Source organism: Brienomyrus brachyistius, chromosome 10 (genome assembly GCF_023856365.1).
Source record: "Brienomyrus brachyistius isolate T26 chromosome 10, BBRACH_0.4, whole genome shotgun sequence".
Taxonomy (NCBI): domain Eukaryota; kingdom Metazoa; phylum Chordata; class Actinopteri; order Osteoglossiformes; family Mormyridae; genus Brienomyrus; species Brienomyrus brachyistius.
The window spans coordinates 28,726,389-28,750,567 of NC_064542.1; the positions used below are offsets into that span (position 1 = coordinate 28,726,389).

Here is a 24,179-nt window from a genome sequence, read left to right on the forward strand (position 1 = left end):
AATTACATAATCAAATATATTTTATATAAGAATTTATATTTGTAATTAAATTTACACTGGAGGAGAAATGGTACTTCAAAAATGTGGCAACTATCAAGAGTTTCGTATTCCCATTAACAAACACGATTGAATCCATTTTGAAATCTGTTTGACATCAAGTGCTCTGGGGCTCAGGGCAGGTAGGTTAATGTGAAATGGCATTTTCACATCATGCTAATACATGCTAACCGTCTGTGCGCTAAGCATCACATATTTAATGCTAGTGTATCACAGAACACAAGAGACACAGCACAGCAATCGCAAACATTTCTTTGAAAAGCTACAGATAACAATTGCTGGAAGTAAGGCAGAATAATAGGTTTGGAAAACAGATTTTGTGAGAGTCCTGGTCTCTGTATTTACGTGCTATCAGTCGCTCTCCTTTAAGCTACGATTATATTTGCTCAAGCACTTTTTTATTCCACTTATATTGTCTGTGGAAGCAATGATGGAGAGAACGCCCATTATCCTGTCATAAAATGTAACCTATTGCATCATGTCCAATGCAAACTACACCAAAAGGTATAATAATTGGAACTGGGTTGACTTGGATTGTAAAGAGGTCACCCATTCACTGAGCTGAAACAGTCAGATATAATCCATGCAGTTCCTGTTAACACCATGTTTTACTGCCGGATTACAGTGAACCTCCCCACTCCTGGCAGCAATTAAATGTAGTTTTAAAAATATGTGAATTTATTGGCCCTTTGTCAACTGATCTCACACATTTTGTGAACAACACTTAGGACACAGCAGAGTAGGGCCACAGAGAAAGCTTGTATCTAGAAACTGCCTATGAGCAGTTATGCAAAGGGGAGCTGTTTCCTGGTATAACCCTATGTGTAAGATTTGTGTGTATCATCACACAATCACAAACAGCCAAATCACTTGACACAGATGGCTAAATACCGTGTGTCAGCTGTGTGCTTCCCACCAAAGAACCCCCCCCCCCCCCCCCAATCTGGTTCCTCTTTCTGTCGGGATGTTGAAAATGAAGGGTTTAGTGGCTTGGGGGTGGGGTTAGGAGTGCTGGCCTCACAGCCACGACACGGGTGTGTCTGCAGGGAGGTAGAGCAGGAATTTAGAAAAAAGGAATGACGCCAAATTAAACAGTTAAAATGCTTTTTTGATCAAGGCTCAATAAGAATGCAAGGTGTGGTTTGGTGAAGTATCTGCGAAGTGTACATGGTGTTGAAAAAACACAGGGTACTCTCAAGCACAATTTTGTATCTAGTTGTTATCACTATATATATATATATATATATATATATATATCATAGAATCCACTTCGAGTCTCACAGACTGGTAGGAGGACACGTCTCAAAATGGATTCCAATAAAGGGTCTGAGCTACTACATACCGTCACTAGGTGGCAGTCTTTCTCCGCAATTTCGCAGCTGGCAGAGTCGCTGCCGTCAGCGGTACCGAAACCATTTTGAGGCATTTGTTGGATACTGTATTATCAAGGCCCCAGTTTTCACAATATATCATTCTTAAACTGGTTATTTATTTATTTATTTATTTTTGCTTTTCTAAAACAATAAAATGATATTTTTTCAACGAATCCAAAAATCCCATACGAATGCAGTACTGTTCTCTATGTTTTTTGCCATCTATTAATATCGGACGGCTACCTCGATTGTGCAGCCGCCATTTTAACGTAACGCGTGACCGTCCCTCGCCTCGCGCTGTCGTGCGTTGCACCAGCGTGCCCGCTGACGTCGGGGCTCCACCCCTGCCTGCGGCGGCTCGCGCCGCCTCGTCCTGTGGGAAGAAAGCCCAGCCAGCTCGAGACGGACGAGCGGAACGGCAATATGGCGGAGTGAGCGGGTTGCGCTTCTGAAGAAGAGTGGCGATTCGACGGAGATTTCCCCAGAATACGGACGGGAAGGGGGCATCCACTCTAACGTGTGGATACCAGTCCCAAGAGATTGACGTCCAGCGAAGAAGAAAGACATAAGAAAGAAAATTTAAAGTAACCTCGCCCACCCGAACGCTGAGGCGGCTTAGGGAGGGAAGCTTCGTCAGACTGCCTTGGTGTTCTTTGGCCGGACGAGGTTCCGAAGGGACGGCAGCAGCTTTTCTTATTTCTGCTTAAAAGCAATCACCAGCGAAACGCCTTCCCTTTCTACCCATGACAAGGGCTTCATCTCGCTGAGTATTTAGCTAATTGGAGTGAGCGCCCGCCCGTCTCCATCAGGACCTTATGCTTTGTTAACGACGAGCGGACGGGATCGTGTTAGATAGACCCATCAGATTTTTTTTTTTTTAACCACGAACAACCCCAGATCGAGTTTTTACTCGCGTCTCCGACAACATGGCGAGCAGTAGCGGCTCCAAAGCCGAGTTCATAGTCGGCGGAAAATACAAGCTCGTTCGGAAGATCGGATCAGGATCCTTCGGCGACATTTACCTGGCAATCAACATCACGAACGGAGAGGTAAACGGCCCGAGAAGTCTGCCGTATTATGGACGTCAAAGGGGTGGGAGGTCGGTGCTATTAAGCTAGGGCCGGGCGTGTAAGATGGAGGAGCGACCCTGGACATATAGCGATCATCACTAAAGCCGCTCTCGCTCATGTCGTTTCAGGAGGTGGCCGTGAAGTTGGAGTCCCAGAAGGCCAGACACCCACAGCTGTTATACGAGAGCAAGCTGTATAAAATCCTGCAGGGCGGTGTGGGCATCCCGCACATACGGTAAGACGGGCGGCCCTTCGGACATTAGGAACGGGCGGCCGACGGGATCTGTCACCGTGTCATCTACTTATCGGGGTGCTAGGCGGCTAATTGCTAACTACTGGCTGGGGGTATAATGTATTCCGGGGTGAGAACTAATATGGACCTGATATGGGTGCTGGGACGCTGGGCTGCCCTCCGTATCCACTCCATCCGTTCGTCGGCGAGTCGAAGCGAAATGGCCGCTCGCCTTTTGTTGTCTTTGCTCCCAACATGTCCGCCTGCTGTCAGAAAATGGCGGCCACTGGAGCGGCTCCGTGGGCCTTGGGCGCAGTGTGTGTGACAGGGCCAGGCCGGTTCTTTCGGAATCTCCTAAAAGTCCGCTGAGGGGGCGGAAGGGTGCTGGGGGACTGAAAGCAGCTAGCGGCGGGACTGTATTTTGGCAGATATCGCCCGGTCCTGGTTTCAGTATCACCCGAGTGGTTCGACGCCATTACAGCCCTGTGTTTGTAGTCAGCGTGACGCTGGAGCCGTTTTTTGTCGAACCTCTCAGTATCGGACCTCGGTTTCGGTGTAGGCCGCAATAAACCGGATTGTTCCACGATCACGGCTCGCTTTGCCGTCATGTCCGACTGATTGCTCACACGGCACCTTCGGGGCACTAAATTCGCGAGTCACCAAATGTACACGGACGACACGGTATTGACTTTTTGATGTGAGTTGTTGTGTTGAAGCCCTAAGATATCAAAATTTTCCGACAGTACTGCCCGGTATTTGTGCCTGTATTTTTTTTTATATCTGAAATGTCACCTTCAGTGGTAATTGTATCGACATCTCTTTATGAATATAACTAGATGCAGGCATGGCGTTAAGAATCAACAAAATAATCCCACATTCTGTTCATTTTGTAACGTGACCAAGGAATAAATACGTGTTTAGCATCATTTGTTGAATTGAAATTAAATAAGTCATTTTAATACAAATTCACAACTTAATGATAGGTCAGGGCCTATCATTAAGTTTTGGGTTACGCCTGGCTGGGGTGTTACTTCTCTGTCCTTAAGCCAGAAACCTATTTTCCAGCCATTCTTGATGTGTAATTAAATTAGGAATTGCCGCCTGAAGTATTTCCTTAATACAAACACAACTTGCTCGGTCTTGCTTCACAAAATCTGTGGAAATGCTGGATTAATAATAGAGGTTAATCGACTTGAAACTTCAGTGTATTAAACAAGATGATCAACTTGCAGCAGCCCAACAAGCAGGAAATAGCTCCGACTGGCCTTGGAGCATTCACAAGATGGCAGCCACTGTAAGCTCATGGAAGTTAATTGCTCAGGATCCTGGCTAGCAAAGCAATTGTGTGTAGTTTGGGGTCGAATTCCTCGTTCGGTCTTGCACCACATACGCTCCTCAGCCTTCTTTGTCACTCAATCCAGAGGCTGTCAGCTCTGTCCCCGCTGTTAAGCAGAACAGTGACTTTCAACTTTGCTCTCCCTTAGTAATAAGGAAGTGTATTTTATACATGGTTCAGTTATTGTCTGGTCTTTTGAGTGTGGACTGGAAATTTGAGTGTTTGTGTGGAGGTCTGGATAAGGCATTTAGTTGGGCTTTGCAGCAGTGGCTGTGAAGGGGTTGTCTGCATGGAGGTGACCACCACAGAAGAACTGGAAATTGTGCTGACCCAGGAGAAAACCGATCTTGCTTTTTCAGGGTGCCACATGGTTGCCTATTACTTGTAGTGACAAATTTTCATTCTGAGAAGTATGTAATGTGTTCTGTGTTTACTAGTAGAAACTGAATGTGAGCACTGCCTGTTTGTTCAAAGCAGGAAGTAATGAGAATGGTTAGTCTGCTTGCTTATGACATGCTTTGAGTCCCAGTTGATTTTTATTGTGTGGAATTAGTGAGAATCTTTTTGCTTATTGTCATTATGTTTTCTGTGGTGGACAGGGGGCCCGTACTAGTTTTATAAATGTTGTATTTGGGCTTGGTACCAGTCTAAAACAAAGGTAGTAACTATTTTTATGTAGAGTAGTAGTCTCGCTATACCAAAGAGGTGGGATGGCATTTTGTTTTTTCTTCCTGTACCTTTGTGTGCTGACTGGTTAGTCCACTTTAAAATCCTTTGCTTTTGGAGTATTTTTGAGATATTTGTTGTCTACTTGAAAGCTTTGCTGTTTTATTCCTACCCCAGGACACAACTATGGAATGGTTTCTATGAACCCAATTACTGATGACATTTTGGACCAGGTCCAGTTAAACGGTGATCCTTAAGGTCAGAGTATGACTTTGAGCAGCGTTTTTCAAAGCTAGGAGTGAGTAATATTATGAAGATTCATGGGAACTATTGTGCTTTTGGGTGGCTCAGTTTTGACAAGAGTGGAGTATTTGTCTTGATTGGATTTGATTAAAATATGTGCTTGTACCATAATCCAGGTTTCCTACGGCTAGTGTGTCCTTTTTTGCTGAGTCACTGTCAAAACTGGCTTGCCAACAGACAAACTGCTACCTTTTAGGCACTTAATTAGGTGCATGGGGCTTGTGGAGTGTGACTTCACTGCTTTTAATAATGAGGTCTTCACTCCTGTTAATGTCATTAAGTCACTCTTGAGGGCTGTAAATCAACAATAATACTGTATTCTCCCACATTCTGATTTTAATGACCAGCTGTCTGTCTGGTAAGCTGGCTTGCGAAGTGAAAGTGAAATCTGAGGATGTTCAGCGCTGATGACTTGTTCAGTGGCTTGTTTTCTTCTTTCTTTGCTCTGAATATTTTTGGAGGCGGTGGGGGTGTTTCACTCCCTGTTTACATCAAAAGTTTATGGAGAGTTTCAAATTTCAGTTGTCTTCCCTCTCAACTGGAAATAATGAACTTTCTGATCCTGGTCAGCAAATGCATGACTAACTCAATGGTCTGGATTCTCTCTTTAATGAGCAAAGGTAACCTGACAAACAGGAAAGCAGAAGTTTTCAGTTCAGTGTAATTGGAAAGACTCATTTTGTATTACTTCAATTTTTTGTTGAACCCCACAACACACCGCAGCACCCAGTGCTACTCTGCCAAGGAAGTTGTAATTGCCCTGCATTATGGCCTCATTTGCCACAATATCAGCATTTCAGGTACATTCAATGCATATCCCTTTTCTCGCAAAACCAAATTTAATAATGACCTTTATTAATCACAATATTACATTTAACTACTGCATCAATGGCTTCCTGATAATTTTTAGTAAGTTGCAACACTAGTTTTTTCAGCCTTGCAGATCTGTGATTTCAGTACTGTGATGTGCTGTGCATGCACTGTTTGATTTTGCATCCATTCTGTCAGTACTGATGAGCCTGGCACTCATCATTGAGCAGAGTGCCTGGCTGATCTCTTGGCTCTTTGGACACAATCGATGGGACTGCAGCACGTCTGGCCAGCTCACATTTGCAGAACAAAGCGGCGTAGCTGCTCTATGCTGATGCGGGTAAAGTGTCGCTCTGCTCACCGTGGATTCCAGAGCTGCAGCTGCTGCTTATTTTAAATGTATAGCCTAACAAGGAAGACATCTCAAACACTTATGAATATTCTAGATGCTTTGGTGAGGCATGACACATCTTCAGCCCTTTCCAGCTGCACTCGTTTGGTACTAGGCCCTGGTGTTACCCTCCAACAAACCAGGGCACACATCCATGTGAGATTAATTTCAAAGTAGCATTAGTAACTTTCTGCTGCCCCATGGAGATCAAACAAATCAGAACTGGCAAAGAAAGTAGTGGGGCAAGTTGTCTGCTTGCTTCTGTCTTATGATTGGGGTGAGGCCCTGTCCTTTTGCTGCCTGGCTTAGATGGGAAGCCTGTGAGCTGTCAGGAAGCAATGACTGGGTTATATAATGCTTTGAAGCCATTTCCATGCTCACCAGAGTTTTCCATTTTACCGATGTGATCTTTCTGCATCTTGTCTTATGAAATCAGTCCTAAAGGTGTCTCCCCCCCCCTCTCTAAAGTTCATTAATCCCTGCAGATAAACCAGGTTGCCTGTAGTGCATCGATTGTTAATCTTATCCTGGTGCACTTGTGGTTTGTAGTTTTGCTGCTGTAGTGTCCCGGATCTTTACAACGGAAGCGTTCGCTCATTTCTTAGGTGCCCTTCAGAATGCCTGTAACAATTCCTTGGTGTGGAGTAGTCAAGCTGTCTGATTAGGCCAATTGTAAATGCTCATCCTATGGTGTTTACTCTGTGAACTTTCTCTCTTGTCAATGTCAAACCTTGTCTTACCATTATCCCCACTTGCTCCCCAGGGCGTGTTCAGTCCTCTGTCTGGAACTGCGTTCCATCTCCTCCGTTTGTTCACTTGCTAAGTAAAACACCCATGGTTGTTTCGCTTAGCCTTGCACGGCCTAAATACTGTAAAAGGTTGAACCATAAACTGCTAAACGACTTGAGAGCATGTATGGTTAGCTTTCCTATCACTTTCATGCGCATCATTGCTAGTGTACAATTATGTGGTGCTGCCTTCAACCTATTCAAGTTTTTGTTTTTGTGTGGTGTGTCCAGATATGTTCCTGACAGTACTGTTTTTATGTAGAATGTTTGGTCACCATAGTTTTGCCTCTGAGTGGGGAAAAAATAGATGTCAGTGGGGGCACTCTGAATCGTTGTCAGGTCACCTTGGTCTAATGCCTTGGTGGCCATGCTCCACACAGATCAGAGTCCGCCCTGTACTGTGGTAATGTCGCTGCTCTAGATGAAAGCAGTTGGCACAATGACTCTGCTGGTTATGGCTTTTGTGCAGAGGTGCCTTGAAGATAATACCTTTAAACTGTCCCTTTTAAGTGCTGCTTTCCTCGACCATGGAGATTATTTACTGTATTAGGTTGTGCTCCATCATAAATGGTGGTTAGGCCTCATCCTCTTAACTGGGTTCCTTTTGCAGTTCTCATTACTCACTACATTTCTTGTTGGGTTTAGTGGATGGAAAAAGGACAGGTGGCCCAAGGTGAAATGGAGCGGGGGGGAAATCGGCGGTGGCCAATCAGGGTTCTGCTCTCCTGTTTTGCTGACTGTGTGTTCTTAGGGTGTATTTCTGCGTTTTACAATGGCTCAGCGACTTTGTTTGTATTGGTGTGTCCGCTCTGCTCTTCCAGGGCAGGGAGCCAGGTCTAGATGCCTGTCCACCTAAAGTGCAGGTCAGTGTTGTATCGGTGTTTGGGTTGTGAGACCTGCGTAATGGTACTGATAGCTGATTTAGGCCCAGCTTTGGGCGGCATTGTGTGATGTTGGTCTTCATGGTTGCCAGCTGCTTGCATCTTATTCTGGCCACATGCTGTTAATGTGTAATAAAAGCTGTGGTGATTGAGTTTGTATGGAGTTTTACTTTTAAACAAAGGCAGTCCTGCTGGGTACTCATTCACAGAGCAGCTATCTGCTTCATACAGGCAGGTGAAATGCGACGAAAAATAATGAGCAGCCGCTTCAGATTTTGATCCCATACACCCGAGAGGCTAGTCACCTAGCGGCTGGAGTATTGTCTCTCTGCCACGCACACACCATAAAAACAGGTTGTGGGAAATCCAGTTTAACCAGATGGTGTTTGTGTTGAAGAACTAAAGAACTGATGCTCTTTTTTTGTCACCTTAGTGAAGATGTAATTCACAAAGTGCCAGAGTTGGTGTGGTATTCCTGGGAGTTGGAAGGAATCCCCTCACGTCCAGTCGTGGGGGACAGCTTTGGGTCTTCTTAATCTGTCAGTTTTCGCTGCTGGACCCATACCTTGTTACTGGAGCAGGAGCCATTGTGGTTACCTCCTTTGTTTGTTGCTTTGTCTTAGTGCATCTGTTTTTGCATGAATTTTAGTCATTTGTACATGCTATTTGGTTTTTTTGGTTGCAAGTTTTAACTTCCTGCTATCTGCTCAACAGTGTAAATTTCCGTGACTTTATGTTGAACGACAGGAAGAGAATGTAGTGAATCCCCAAAACCACTACCTGCAGTATCTAGCAAAATAGACTTGTTTCAGCCAGCTGTCTAATTGACCTTTTTCTTTTGGCTGTTTGATACAGCTGACAGAATTGTACTTTTTTTCCAGCTATAAAGCTGCTGAGGTATTGATTTACCATGGTTTATGCACCCACAAAATCAGGACTGCAGCCCGCAGGATGTGAACTCAACGACTACGTCACCATTCTGCCTTCATTTCTGAATGACTTGGGCCTAGCCATCCTTAATCCCATGCCTTTCTATCTGAAGTTTCCTCTAGTCTTTGAGATTGCTCTCTGCAGAATGTAACAGTAGCTATTAATGTCCTCATGGCAGTCAGTGTGGTCTAACCGGTTTAAAACTTGAAACATTCAGCAGTCCCTTCCCAAACCAGATAAAACTGCTTTTAACTCTGTTCGGGAAAGTGAGCAGCTTCCTTCTTGATCTTCCTGCCCCTGATCTTCATGTTGGGCTGTTTTTATTATATATTAAGGAAAAACTCCTTCTTTTACATGGTCTGATGCTGGTGCTGCTTTGTTTCAGGTGGTATGGCCAGGAGAAGGACTATAATGTCCTAGTCATGGATCTTCTGGGGCCTAGCCTGGAGGACCTCTTTAACTTCTGTTCGCGCAGGTTCACCATGAAAACCGTCCTCATGCTCGCTGACCAGGTAAAATGCCAACTACAGTATCTATGCTAAATCCCCAGCTGGATCCCAGCTGCGTTGGGTTCGAGCGATACGATTGTGATGATGGCTTTCTCCACGAATTGAACCATTGTGAGGTGTTTGTCTTTGCAGATGATCAGCAGAATCGAGTATGTTCACACAAAGAACTTCATCCACAGAGACATCAAGCCAGACAATTTCCTAATGGGTATTGGCCGTCACTGTAATAAGGTAAGCCCCCGGGATTGTGGAGCAGGCCCTGGGGAGTCGCTGGCTCCTGCACCGAGCTGCCACATTTCAACTGCGGGACAATTTTGCCAGAATGTTGCCTTGTGGTTTGGGATCGGCACACGTGCAGTTTTATACAAGTGAGGAATAAAATCATTCCCTCGGATTATAGGACATCCCCTGTAAATTTTAACCAAATACTCAGCAACATGAAACAGTAGCCTGAGAAAAGGCAGACTTTAAGTTAGATTTAAGCCACCATGATTACGTTTAACTTCCCATATGGTATTGCTACAGGAATATTTTTGTGTAGCATGGTCACAAGCTTGTGTTATTGTGGGTGTGATGGCAAATTGATATGAAATCAGTCACACGTGGATGGGCCTCCTTGGTTTTTACTCCTCATGGAAATGAGAAAAAAAGCTTCTGCATGACCTGTAATCTTCCCTTCCTCCGCAGAAAACCGCTTGGTATTTTGTTTTTACCCCATGTCGTCCACCGTACCTGAAGTTGCCTGCTTTTTTGCTCTTGTTAAATACGTCGTTATCTGAGGCCTTGCAGACAGGCAACATTTGGCGAAGTTAAAGCATGATGTGCGTTTTGACACTGACTGGCCAGTGGAGGCAGCGCCGGCGGCTGGGGTCGCGTGGTCGCACCTAGAGCGAGACGAGAGGCAGAGACGATACGCAACAGGTGCTGCTGTTGAAGGCTGTACTACCTTTTTTGGCAGTGCTGTTTGGACCTGGTTTACCATTGTGTGTTTGTGTGAATGCCAGTCTCAAGCTTTTGTTTATGCACATGTTGAGTTACCACCTCATTTTCTTTTTTCTTTTTTTTTTTATGCTAAACTGAATCTGCAAACCCCACCCCCATCACATACTCACTTCCCCCCCCTCACCCCCGGACGCTCAAGCCCAGTGACTGGTCATGAAGACTCCCCACGCGAGTCTCGTCCAAGCTCCTTTGGTCCATGTAGCTCTCCTCTGGAGTCATCTGCCTCCATCCGTCCCAGTCCTTTGGCCTTCTCTTCCAGTTCGTTTCCTTCACATTGGGTGCTGATTGCTTTTTTAATTTGGCTGTGTCCATATATTGCCCAGTCCTGTGGGTGCAGTCAGGGGATGCTTGGGAAATCAGTTTCCAAATGCGGCTTTATGATTAATATGGAATATCCTGGAGATGATGTATTGGTTACTGGAAATCTGGAATCGCCCAGGTTAAACATTAATCACCCCTAAACCCAAACACACAGCTTAGGTCAGTATTGTTACTCTTCTGTTTCCTGCTTGGCCAAACCACCTGCTGTATCCAGCGCAGATTATGCCTTGCAAGTTCTGTTTGCCCTTTCTGCACACTGATCCATGTAGATGTCTACAGCAGAAGTGGATGTGTGTACATCACTTTTTGCTAACGCACCTTGGCCTCGTGTCAGCTGCTTTCTCTGTGCTATGGTGGCACTTGTCATTACAGGCTACCTTTTCCTCTGAGCTGTGCTCGACCCCTACAGAGCAGAACCTAGAGCTGCCTGAAATGCTGTCCGTACTAAACTCCACGTCTGTGGTTGGAATCATGCTCTTGTTTGCATGCTGTTTCTGTGTTTTGTTGACGCTCTGTGGGCCTCACTGCCTGATCGGGCCACACCAGAGGTTGCCAGTGTTCTACCCTCTTCCTCACTGAAGGTGCCTCACCTTCTCAGTGCCATTACAATGAGCAGGAAGGCTGTTTGTTTTAGTTGTGTCGCTTCTGCTGGGGATGTGGGAAGACGGCGGCTTTGAGTCTGTGTGGCTGCTTTTGCTTGGAGAAGCACCTCATGCCTACACCTATAGAAGTGGCTTGTAGGGCTAACCCTGAGAATTAGTCCCCTTTAACCCTAGTTGTGCCTAGTAAGCCAGGTGCAGATGGTGTGGTTCCCCACACAGCCCTAGGTGGCGCTACTCTCTGGAAAGCTTGGGTATTGGATGGCACTGCTAGCGTTAAATGCTAGATCAGGATGCCACTGAATGGGAAGACGGGCATGAAGGTCTGTATCTCCTTCATAGTTCTGAGCAGGTGATGTGCTGAGACTTCAGAAGTCTTAACTGGCTGCCCTGCTTGCCTGTCCACCCTGCCAGGCCAGCAGCATGAGCTGCGTTGGAAGAACGCTGAAGCAGTGGATTGTGGGCTCTTTCTCTGTCTCTCTCTCTCCGGAGATCAGCAGAGCTCCCGGGTTCTGCTGGAAGCTGCTTGCTCATGGGGAAGGAGGGTGGCCTTAGGCTGCCCTTCCTCCTGCTCTTCTTCCTCTTCCTCCGTCCTTTTTCTGAGCCTCGGTGTTGCCTGTCTGCGCTGGCCGTGTGGGCTTGTCAGCGATACTGTTTGATGCACTGCACCCTCTATTGTCTGTTCAGTGTTTAGAATCTCCAGTGGGGAAGAGGAAAAGAAGCTTGGCTGTTAGTTCTTCTCAGGATCCATCTTTCTCAGGATTAAACCAGGTCTGAAACCACAACCGCCTCCTGATCACCCCCCACCACCCCCCAGTTCTTTTGGATTTCTCATGTTATTTTTAGTGCTTGAATTTGACCAGTAACCATTAACACTTGTTGGCATTTAATTCAGACACACATGCTAAACAGATCAGTGGATTAACGTGTAGTCTAGGTTGCAGAGATCTGTTTAGGTGAAGAATCTAGTGTGTGCAGGGTTTATCTGCAGCGTGTAGGGTGTGTTACCGTTGAACGTTGCCCTCATTGTTTTGAGGCACTCTCTATAGTGTTTGTGGGTGGGGGGGGTGGATATATTTCCCTGTAGCTTGCATGCGGTCTGCCTACATCTTGGTGTCCCCACTTATGCCTGTGCTGGGGGGTTTTTTGGGGGGTGGGTGTGAGGCTGCATTTTTTCAGGAGGCAGTTCCATTGAAGCCCTCAGTCACTGGGGAAAAAGGGGGGGGTCGTGTTGTGTCTCAGGTGTAACACCTATGGTGGCGAAGACTGATGGATTGCTAGGAAATCCAAGCATGGATTGGTGGGGTTGGGGAGGGCTGTATCTTGGGAGCCATATAGCTGGTCGAGACTGACCTGGCATGGCCTGTGAAGAGCGATGATGTCAGGAGCTGCTGGTAGTGTGTGTGTGTGGGGGGGGGAGAAACAGTGCTGGGTACTACCTGTGTATGACACTTTCCTCCATGCTCTGTATGACAGCCCACGTAACTTCCTGCTTTAGAGCAATTTCTCTCAATCTGTTTCTTGTGGACCCCCCAGGCAGTCTGTATTGCCCCTCCTCAGCTCCTGGTAAGGTGTGGGAGGGAGCAAATATGTGGACTGTCTGACAGGGTCCCCCGAGGATTTACTTGAGAGACATTGCTGTAGAGAAGTGGGCAGTTGTGGTGTGAACTCCGTGTATATGTGAGGCTATGTGTGTGCGCGCCTGCGTATGTGGTAGCTGAACCACCTCTGGGCTGATGTAACCCTTTTCTATTAAAACTGCACCTCATTTACCGTCAATTCTGGGCCTAAGCAGAGATGTGTATCGTAAAGATTTATCTAGAAACCAAAATAAACTGCCCAATGCATTCTGATATGGCAAAGTGCACTGTGCTCTGTTTGACAGAGGTATCTCACTGACTGCTAGCCAGTTTGTAAAAGCATTTCCTCCGATAAGTTCTGATTTGTTTACTCTCTGGTGTTGGCTGCATCGCACTGTAAAATGCGTGTGCCACACTGGTCTTGCCATCGCCGATGTGTATGCTGCTTTGACTAAACATCGTTTCACGGCATGTGGACCTACACTGCTCCCCCAACCCCTCTGCCATATGCCAGGTACACTCAGTGGCCACCTTATTGTGTACCCCTGTATAGTAACAGGCTGGACCCACTTCAAGCATGAATGAGTTGTGTTGAAAGACATGTGTCTGCACTTCACTCTTGTCTGGCTGAACTCCTCCGGCCTCTCAGCCACAAAATGGACCCAGACGTGGATGTTTTCTTTTTTGCTCATTTCTCCATTCTCTCTAAATTCTAAGATGCTGAAACGAGCCTTAAATGGTCCACCGCGCTTAGCTCGAGCATCTGAGTGGCCGTGGTGCTTGCAGACAGTGTGCACGTTTTGACCTCGTTCAGATGCAGCCACGTGGTTCGATGTTAACATGTCTAGGAACAAGGTGTGCCTAATAAAGTGGCCTCTGTCGATGAGTCATACATAACTGACATGACTTTTTGTTTCGCAATTATTCAGAATGAGTCCTTATTATAACTGTTTTGTGAAATATAACTTTAATTGTAGTGAGCTAGTTAGTGTTTGCTAATGTGTCGATCATGCTGCTCCTGCTTGCTGTCTTCATATGTCTGGGAAGCCTGGGTTTTTTTATTTTATTTTTTATTAATCAATGAAGGAAATGTGTAGCTCCTGTTGAATCTCTGGAAATGTTTTGTTTGCTAATCTTTTGTCATCCCATCGAATACTGTGTGCTTTAGCCAATGAAATTGTTTGAATTTTGAATGTTGTGCCTGGTGGTCTCCCATACTGGTAAACCTTTTTCACGACCTTTCATCACGGTGAGGGAGTAATTTTTGCACCCTTTCCTCACGCAAGGTGTTTTCCTATTAACTAAATACTCTGGTGTTCTGAGCAGCTCGGACATTAAAGCATGTTAAATGTACTCGTAGCTCCTATTCTCAAGCTTGACTTGTGCTGCCGCAGATAAGGTTTGTTTGGCCCAAGTTTCCTGATGTTGTTTTAGGACAGCGCGTTGCATTTTCCACTCCTGGTTGTGTCAGGACGCAGGGTGCTATTTTGGGTTACCTTCATAAGGCCACATCGCATATTTATAGATGTGAGATGTTCCATTCTCTTCCCTTGCTGTTCCAGCTTAGGGGCCTTGCGGTGGTGAAGGAGGAAAGATTGGTGGACTCAATTGGACAGTGTTTTTTGGGAGATTCTCTTGGTGGTCATCTGCTGCGAGAAACTATAAAACTTGCAGCCGTATCAAGAGTAAATAAGATTTGATTCCCTGGGCGAGCCCAGCAACCCCGACAGCATGGCTGAGCAGTTGGGTTTCCGATGTAGCTTCAGAAGCTCCTGCCGCAGTGGCATGGGTGCTGCCCTCTCCACCACGGCACCTCCAAGTTGCCCGTAGGCTGCTGCATTTGGGCTGAGCTTGGCACTCTTAATTGAGCGAGAGGCAAATGATGCCCTAGGCTGCGTCGAGAGGATTGACCTGCCGTTTTTTTTTTTTTTTTTTTTTTTTTTTTTTATTTAAAGTCCTCGAAGTTTGTTTTGTTTCCTTCCCATTTCCCGCTTTACTAAACTGGAAGGGTGTTTCCCATTCATCCGTGTGTCAGTTGGGCTGCAATTTTTTTTTCAAAGGACTGCAAGGAAAATTGGCAAATCGGACATAAAGCCTGAGGAGTGGTGTTGTAATTGGCTGTCGTGCTTCCCTAGCGCATACGGGTTTGTCTGTTTCTCTCCTAGTTGTTCCTCATCGACTTCGGTCTGGCCAAAAAATACCGAGACAACAGGACACGGCAGCACATACCTTACAGAGAAGACAAAAACCTGACCGGCACGGCCCGCTACGCCAGCATCAATGCTCATCTGGGCATCGAGCAGAGGTCAGTGTGCGCTGGAGATGATGGCGTGTGCATTGGTTGAGGACTTGCCCCAAAACTGCTACCTCCTTCCATTTTGTGGCTTTGGGTGGACAGATGGGGAGAGATTCTGGCCTGTCCTCCTTAGCCTAAGATGGCGTTTTCTTTTGACCCAGAACCCCACTTTTTGTTTGAGGCCATGATTTGAGGTTCTCTAGCAGTATCTCCACCCCCAGTGGCAGTTTCATATGTTTCAAGCAACCCTTTTGCCTTTTCAGCATCACAGCCCCTGATTACATGGCATTTCCACATTTAGGTCTTGTTGGTCCACTTGATGTCTTTGCTGAAAGTGTGTTTTTTTTTTGTTTTTTTTTCCCTTTTCCCCCACCACCTAGTCGCCGTGATGACATGGAGTCGCTAGGATATGTTCTGATGTACTTCAACAGAACCAGCCTGCCCTGGCAAGGACTAAAGGTAGGATGTGCAGATATTCTGCTGGTCCTGCATCAGCGAATGCCAGGGTGCCGTCATTATAGTTCCTGAAATCTTCCTGAGCTTGTTCTGTGATATGGCCACTGCAGCAAGTTTATTTTGAGTGTTGCTGCATAGTATAACTAGGAGCGTTTCTTCACCACCCCCTGAGGTGTCGGCTACCGAGTAAAACACACACAGGGTAGTTTGGTAAGGATGAGAGATAAAGGTCACTTCTCCCCCTGGACATCACTCTTTGCTGTGAGCCATGGTGTTTGTCTGAATGTCTGAGCCTCTTGCAGCTTGTGGTGGACATTCCTTTCATCTTTCCTCTGCATGTTCCTCAGGCTGCCACAAAAAAACAGAAATATGAGAAGATCAGTGAGAAGAAGATGTCAACCCCGGTAGAGGTCTTGTGTAAGGTATGGGTGAGGTCTTTGTATTTCTCAGGCAGCATGGTGGTCAACTTTCAGAGGAGTTCCGGACCATCTGTAATACTCCTTGTTGAGATCATACCTTATGTATATAGGTGGATGTTCTTTTGAAGGATAAGCTGTGGAAATTGAGCCTTGTGTATTTACATTGATTTAGTGAATGCACAAGTGAGGGTCAGAGTAGGGTCAGCCAATCCTTGGAGAAATTTGGATTAAGGGCCTTGCTCAAGGCCACAATGGTGACATCACGCTGCCAGCTTTGCGATTTGAATCTGCGGCCTTCTAACCTGCTTTGCCAGACATCTCCCCAAGTGTGTTTACGTCATTGTTTCGTCATTGTTTACGCAAGTTCTCAGGGTGTCGTCATCTTCGGTCATTTAAATGATTAACATGGGAAGCAGAGGCCTCCTTATACTCAAGTAGACTACCTGCTGTTGACTGTCAATGGCGGTTTAATATGATTGCATGGATTTCTAGTCATGGTAAGCGGAGAGATTCCGTAGGAAGTCTTACCATGGTGAGTATCCGTTGACCAGCCTAATGCCACACCATGGCTTTCCTGTTGGCTTTGGCTTGGATAATTCTTTTCACATTGTTAGGAAGGGGGAAGAGCTTCAGCAGCACACGTTTAACTTGAAAGGCTTAGGGCAACCTTCTCGTATCTGCGCATCAATCTCAGAGACAGGAAATCCTTAATTCATCATGCCATTGTGACTTGCAGGGCGAGAGCAAGTATGTGACGGCTGGCACGTGCTAGCAGAATGCTAAATAATCAGAGAAGCCTCGCTCCACATAGAGCTTGATGGATGTCTGTGTCTGGAAGGTTGTGGGTTTGAATCCTGTCCAGCAGAGTAACCCTATCACTGCTGGGCCCTTTGAAGATGGCCCTTTATCCAAGATACTCGTGGTGTGCTGGCTGACCTGCCCTCTGACCCCAAGCTTTCCTCACTTTTATGTGCTTTGGATGTAAGCATCTGCTAAATAGATATAAATAAATATAATCTTGCCTGGTAAATCTAGCTGGCTCTCTGAATTTGTAAAACGGAGAGAGATGGACACAAACCTCACTGCAGTGGTACGTGTGTGGGGAATATCAGAATGATAAATTATATAATTTTTAATAGAACTATAATTGCAACACATTGTGCTCATGTGCAAAGTACGTGGCTTGACCGGAGAGGTATGAACATTTGTGTACGCATGTGCAGAGTGGATAAGCGAGTGGCGCTGTGGCCTTTAGGGTCTGCAAGGAGGATGGCGCTGTGCCACAATTTACCTGGAAAGGGAGTGTTGGTGTCTCCTGCGGTCCCTCTGCAGGGCAGCCTTGGTGTGCTGTGTGTGAATGTGGGCTGGTTACTCCAGCGCTGCCCTTCATGTGCGTGTTGCTATGACCTGTCCTGTCTACCTTGGTCAGGGTTTCCCAGCTGAGTTCGCCATGTACCTGAACTACTGCCGTGGGCTGCGGTTCGAGGAGGCTCCCGACTACATGTACCTGCGACAGCTGTTCCGCATTCTCTTCAGGTGAGTCGCCTGACTGCCACGCGTGTCTCTGCCTGCCTGCCGCCAAGTCGGACTCGGGGTGGTGGTGGGGGGTGATGTCGGGTTAGGTAGGGGATCGCCTTGTTTCAGCTGGGAGCCAAAGGCTTTAGGCGTGATTTCAAACGCACCCCCCCCCCCCCCATTAGGGCTGTTTCGCTCCCTTGCTCTTCTTTCACATGTGAAAGCTGGTGGCCATTAGAGGTTTAAAGTTTCACACTTGACTGTAACTGCATCTCTCTTGTTGGGCTGGAGTGCCTGTTGAACTGTTTACGGGGTCACATGACTCAGGGCTGCCGTGGTCTCCCTCCCCGCTACAGGACTTTGAACCACCAGTACGACTACACCTTCGACTGGACCATGCTGAAGCAGAAAGCAGCCCAGCAAGCAGCATCCTCGGGGGGGCAGGGGCAGCAGGCACAAACGCCCACAGGCAAGCAAACTGACAAACCCAAGAGTAACATGAAAGGTTAGTAGCAAACGGCCAAGCGACGTTTTCAGTGCAAAAACGGAGACGCCAATTGTTCCACTTTGTTTTTTTTTTTTGTACTCAAAAGGTTCCTGATGATAAATTTGGAACATTCTCTCCCTCCCAAATTAAAGAGGAAAAAAAAAAACGAAAAAAAAAAAAACGGTGTTAGTTCAAGGAGACACCTAAAGAACTCAATTGGTCTGTCTTGCAGATGCAAAGACGTCCTTGGGACATTTGACTACTAACTTTAAACCAGTGTCTTTATTCTTTGGGGGGTGATTTTCTTCTGTGGGCATAAAACTAAACGATCCCTTTCGTGAATTAACCACTTTCCAAATGGGCTGAATGGATACGACCTTGTCAATCACTGTTCCTGGATCTAACACTTGTTCTTCATTGGAATGCTGTTCAGTCTTACACTGAGCCAGAAGATGTGCTAACAGTGACCTTCCCTCTGTCTTTGGTGGGCGGGACTCAAACTGGTGTGGCTTACAAAGACAATGATGCTTTTGTGCCTTAACCATTTTTGTTGCATTTGAGTTGCAGGTACCCCATTTGCTTTAAGGTCACAGCCCAGGCTGGTTAGATGGACCGTTGCACCTTCCCACCTCCCACCATTATCCCATTCTGTCAGGTTCATGTGGGCTTTCGGTCCCCCATGCCACACTTTTGCTTTTTAAGATGTCTGGTCTGCTTCTGTTTGACTTCCAGCTGCTAGTTGCATAGCAGGTCCTGTGGTGCTGATCGCCAGAGGCTGCTCTTGGCTGATCAGGCACCGTGTGGTCCGAGCTGCATACTAGCTGGGCCCAATCCTCCTATCGTTCTGAGGCTTTTATCGCTCTGCCTCCCTCTCTTACAGTCTGAGTGTTAAAGCGAGAGAGAGCGTGCAGGCGAGCAGGCCATGGAGTCTTCCCCTCCACCTGCCCGAGGGCACCTTAGATTCTTTCGTGTCCCAGTGTGGAGAACAGGCCTGACAGATGTCTGCCTTTACCAGGCTGGTCTTTAGACCCCTGTCCTCTCATTCTCAGTGCGAATTCAGGCTGGTTCAAGGAGCCAGTGCTGTGGGACGCAAGGGGACTGACTAAGTTAACTCTGCTCTCTTGGGCCGTTCTGCCTTGCGCTAAGCTACTAAACTGTGCGCCAATCGAATGATGTGGAACGAGGCGTGTCTGATTATTTAGCATTCTGCTAGCACGTTTCAGCTGTCATGTATTGTGAGTGCAGTTAGCGGCCGATTCACGTCGTCGCCACCTGAGAGCCCTGGGCCATATCTGGCTGCAGCTGCTCGACGGTACCCCCACATCTCAGACGCCAGTCTGCAGCTCTCCATGAATGGAGAGGTGAGGGTTTGGTGGGGTTTGCTGATGCTGTGATACCGGGCTGACCCCTTGTGTGCTGCTCTTGGTTAGTGTCCCATACCTGCGGTTTGCTTGAGCTAGAGACTTGTACCGCATAACCTCTGCAAGCACACAAAGATTAGCCAAGTGCTTCCTTGTCTGGCTGTTGCTTTTGAAGTGCGTGTCTCACCTTTTAACACCTTTCCTCTTGTGAAGGGAGGGTTGTGTGCCTGTTGGACAGCGCTGGCAGGATGCTGAAGGCGCCCCCTTTTGGAGGGGGAGTGCTGTTTGTTTGGACGCAATCTTAGCCGATTCGCTTAGTAGCTTAGCTAAACAATGCCACCATTGTTAGTGCCCTGTTTGTTTCCAGGCCTCCGTTGTGATTTCACAATGGCAGCCTGTCAAAAAGCAAACGTTTTGAGAGGGCAGTTTCAGTGCCTTGCCACTTCACAGGTAACACTTCCAAAAATGCAGAACCGTGTGCCTGAGGTCCATGGTGTATGAGTGCACACTTTCCTTGCGTTTTATTTAGCTGGTGCTTTTGTTCAAAGCAGGGAGTGTTTGAGAAAGCAGTGCCAGACTGTCCCTGGAGTTGTTGGGTGTTAAGGGCCTTGCTCAGGGACCCAACAGTGATGTCATCACTGCCAACTCTGGGAATCGGTGTCCTAAGCCACAAAATGCCTGCAGGAATTTGTAGCTGCTGTGTTATGCACTCCTTATATCTCTTCAGACTGGTTATACTGGTGTATTTTTCCTAACTGAAGCTGGAACCAGCAACCGGTTTTTACAGACCTTGCAAGGAGGGTTATTTAATCCTCGGTTGCCCCTGCTTCTTGCTGGTTTAGACACGCAGGGGGGAGTGCCTGCACTGACTGGCGTAGGTTTGGGTAGGACGGTACCTACCATTATGAAGGTGGGGACTTTATGGGCTGAGGGGGGGGGGGTGATAATCACCTCCTAGGCTGCAGAGGTATTTCACAGACCTCTCTTGTTCAGCATGTTTCGTGCTCTGAAACGGTCATAGCTATGATCTCCCACGTTCTGTGTAGGAATCCTACCCAGACAAAGCTGCAGTGTCATAAACCAGACTCGGGTTAACTGGCCTGGTATTGAAGTGGGAGTGAATCTTAGCTGACTGCTTGGAGAAGGCGGGGCTTTCCCGCTGGGATATCTGCTGCCAGCAGATGTACAGGGTGAATGAGCCAGGTCTGATGCCCTCTCTGCCTGGCCTGGTGTCGCATGCTTACGGGACAGTGTGAGTTGTGTATTAACCCAAGTCATTGGGATTTGCTACTATAAAGTGGCAGTAAACGGATCTGTCCAGCTTTAGAAGTTTGGAATGACAGCTTTAAACCTTCCTTTTTACCTGTGACTCATGAACAGGAAGTCCCTGTGCACAGTTCTGACCCCCACGTTCCTCTGCTTAAGATTGAAACATCTAACATCCTCTTCTGGCTGTTTCATGTCCCCCTTCGGGGCTTTTATACACGTAGCCTTCAGCGGAGCCCCTCGCGCCGGTGAGGTTCCTGCGCTTCCATCACGCCTGTGGACTCTGGCCTCCGGTCTTCGCAGACGGCCGGCTCCTCCTTCCTTTCTCCTCTGACTGTGGCGTTTGAGCTGCTCCCCCCACCACCCACCCTGCCCCCCGCCTCGCTCCATGCTTTTGCCTGTGATCTGATTCTGTGTCTTAACCCCAGTCCCCCCCCTTCCCCCCTGCTGTCTCCCGCAGGTTTCTAAGCATTAAGACAATGAAGTTGAATGGGAAGGGTCAAAGAAGGACCTGCGTTCCGATCACATCCCGGATCTCGGATCAGTTCACCAGAACCCGCCAGGCCATGTGGGCAGCCATTTCCCTTCCCCCTTCCTGTTAAAGAACTTCTGTTCTGTATACTATATATGTAATCGCTATATATAGATAACATGCACAGCATCTATCTATATATTGGTTTGTATATACTATATACACATAGAAAGCGGCTTAGTTATGAAGCTTGGAAGCTGTTGCCTTTTCTATCGTCCTGTTCCTGGAGACCCTCTTATCCTTTCCAAACTGAAGTGTCTAAAATGGTTTGCTCACAGAGGATGTAACTGTGCACATGCCAATGTTACCCTGAGCCGTCTCCTTCAGAAAAAAGGCTGCTTGGGTCCCACCCCACACCCCCCAATCCCGACTGGGCCTGCTCCGAAGGTGGGCGCTTCTCGCCGCCGGACGCACACGCTTCCGGCACGTTCTCTCTGCCCCGTCCGGCCCTCTTCCACCTTCTCGAGAATGCGCGACGAAAAGATGTAAAACTCGGACTTTTGTCTTCGTCATGAATGAATGAATGAATTGGTGTATCCTGGATATCACTAAGCAAACATTGGGTTTCTTGGTTCATAAAGTCATCGAGACTCTGCCTGCTGACGTGCTAGAGGAGCTTCGTATGTGAAGATTAAAAAAAAAAAAAAATTCTAGTGACTACTAGGTTTCCATTTAGAGCGCTGCATTTACTCTTGTTCTTGGTATACTGAAGGCTAAAGCGTATAAACACCACAGAGCGTGTTCATTACAGATTAGGCATCACTTGACTAAAACCTCTATGTAAATTGCTTGGATATAAATGTATGTCACTGCAATCTCAGTTTGTACTCCCCCTTTGGAAACGTCAGCGTGAAATTGGGGAAAAACTCACCTGTTAGTTTGGCTGCGATGGCCATCTTCATTTGGCACGTAAGCAGACTGCCCTTTTACTTTTATTTTTTTTTTTTTGTATACATGCACAAATACATTTTTATTAGTAAGGACTTTTTTTTCTGCTCTCGTCTTTTCCCTCTTAAATCGATCGTTTTTGGCAAAGGGGCTTTCGTTCCCTCCTGTAGGAAGCCGAGATTATAACCCTTAAACTGAGGCTTCCTATCTTTGGCTGAGAATATCGCTGCTGTTTAGAGTGGCGACTCCCCCCCCCCCCCCCCCTTACATTTTTTTTTATGATTATTAAGGTTTGGAGGGTTCTTTTCTATATGCTTTTAAGTCTTGTAAAGAAGAAGCAAGATTATTTTGAATTAATTTTTCAGCCTTTGGCCACAGGAGACGCACACCAGTAACTTGTTAGATGACTCCATTGATCCCTCCTCTACCTTCTGACCCAGCTTAAAATATTTTACTGCTGGACATCCTATAAAAGTGTAATTTATTCCCTTTTAGCATGTCAGAATAAATTAAAAATGACTTGTCAGAACCACTGTCCCGGTCTCTAATTTTGATAAAGGAAAAAAAATCTGCCAACCTGGCCTGTATGTGTAAGCGGCCATTTTTTGTTGCCAACTTTGTTTGCATCTGTGGTGGCTGGTTAAACATTACAGCTGTTTGATTGCCAGCCCAAGCAGTTAATACGACGCCGTTTATCCCGTCAACACGGGAGCTTTATGACTGGTAGGCCAGTTAAACGTGAACGAGCGGCCTCCCATTGGTTGGGTTCCGTCAAGGCGAAAGGGACAGTCTGTGACAATGATACAGAGCTCTTGCTGTTCTCAAAGCAGTTCCTGTGAAATTTTGTTGTGGGGGTTAGTTGTAGGTGCTTGTGGTGGTGTTTATAAAAAAAACTCAAAATTTATATCTGTAAATATTAAAATGGCTTCAAATTGCACTTGTGGAAAATGGTTTAATTGACTAAATTGTACTTGGGGTGGGGGGGGGGACTATGGATGAACATCTGACTGCTGCTGTTGCAATTCCGTTATTCTCTTAATTAGAAACCCGTGGTCATTCCTCCTGTGGGTTTACTGTCGCTCAAAGATCTGGGTATCTACTCCCATCCTATAAATCCTCATTCTACTGCACTGTCTCCCCTTAGCTTCAGCTTAAGGTTTTCCTGTACAAGTTCTCGAGAGGGGGGTTACTAATTGATATGTGCTTAAGATGGGGGTCTGCCCCTCCCCCATCGCCACGCCCTGGGTCTGATTCTCTGCTGGGGAGCTGCCTCTGACGTGCCACAGGAGGCTGGCTGAATAGCTGTGCATGGAATGAAAAGGAGCCTCGCTGCAGGTCTGCTCTGCCTGCAGCCCCAGTGGCCGCCCCTTTGTAGGGGAGACGTGTGACCCAGCAGCACAATGGCTCAGAAAGGCCGGGGGAGGGTGGTGTGTAAAGGTCAAGCTGTCTGGCTTTAACAGCACGGGGGGGGGGGGGGGCTACTGCTGTGTTTGGACCCCCTACACAAAGGAACCGCAGCCATTCCGGTATTAAGACATTCAGTTCCCAGCGAACTCCTACAGGTGAGTCCCCCATAATCACAGTGCAGAGAGCTGTGGATCACAGCCATACGACATGAAAGAAGGAGCTGAGCAAATCGCAATCGTTTCTATTTAGCGGTGATTTGTGTACCAGTATCTCACATTCACAGAGTCATAGTCTCACTTTTCTCCTATTGCCATGGCTACCTGTGCTCTTTTGTTATGTTCTCTGCCTCCCAGTTCTGTAGTCAGTGGGGGCACTAAGGTTTAGCAATGCTGCAACAGGCTCCCTGAAACCCCCCTTCCCCCTTGTGTGTCTACAGAAGGGGTGATGTGTGTTTGAATGTTGCTCAGACTGCAGATGCACAGAGTCTGGGCTGAGGGACAGACTGCCTGTACCCTCTGCTCATTGTGTGCAAGACACATGCAAGAGGCAGCTGTATGCAAAAGGATAGAGGGGCCCAGACAATCAAGCAGATGGAAAATGTGTAGGCTGCTTACACTGTCACATGCTCAAAGGGCTGGGGGTGGGGCACGGAGGATATTCTCTTTGGCAGACCGCAGGCAGGCACACAAGGCTGGCATTCACTC

At 47.0% G+C, this 24,179-nt stretch overlaps 1 protein-coding gene across 4 annotated transcripts; it reads left to right on the forward strand.

Moving 5' to 3' along the window:
• Window positions 1-1,788: 1,788 nt before the first annotated feature.
• On the forward strand, window positions 1,789-23,005 carry csnk1a1 (casein kinase 1, alpha 1). 4 transcript variants are annotated; one of them, XM_049027216.1, is made up of 11 exons: window positions 1,789-2,479; window positions 2,629-2,735; window positions 9,223-9,349; window positions 9,479-9,577; window positions 11,956-12,039; window positions 15,014-15,153; window positions 15,525-15,603; window positions 15,948-16,022; window positions 17,449-17,555; window positions 17,891-18,039; window positions 21,109-23,005. In XM_049027216.1, exons 1-11 carry the CDS (start codon window positions 2,357-2,359, stop codon window positions 21,114-21,116), a joined length of 1,098 nt encoding a protein of 365 aa, XP_048883173.1. In that variant the 5' UTR covers window positions 1,789-2,356; the 3' UTR covers window positions 21,117-23,005. The 4 variants fall into 4 exon arrangements, with proteins under 4 accessions (XP_048883173.1, XP_048883175.1, XP_048883174.1 ...); XM_049027218.1 differs by having other exon boundaries at window positions 17,891-18,003; XM_049027217.1 differs by lacking the exon at window positions 21,109-23,005 and having other exon boundaries at window positions 17,891-18,044.
• The last annotated feature ends 1,174 nt before the right edge of the window (window positions 23,006-24,179 follow it).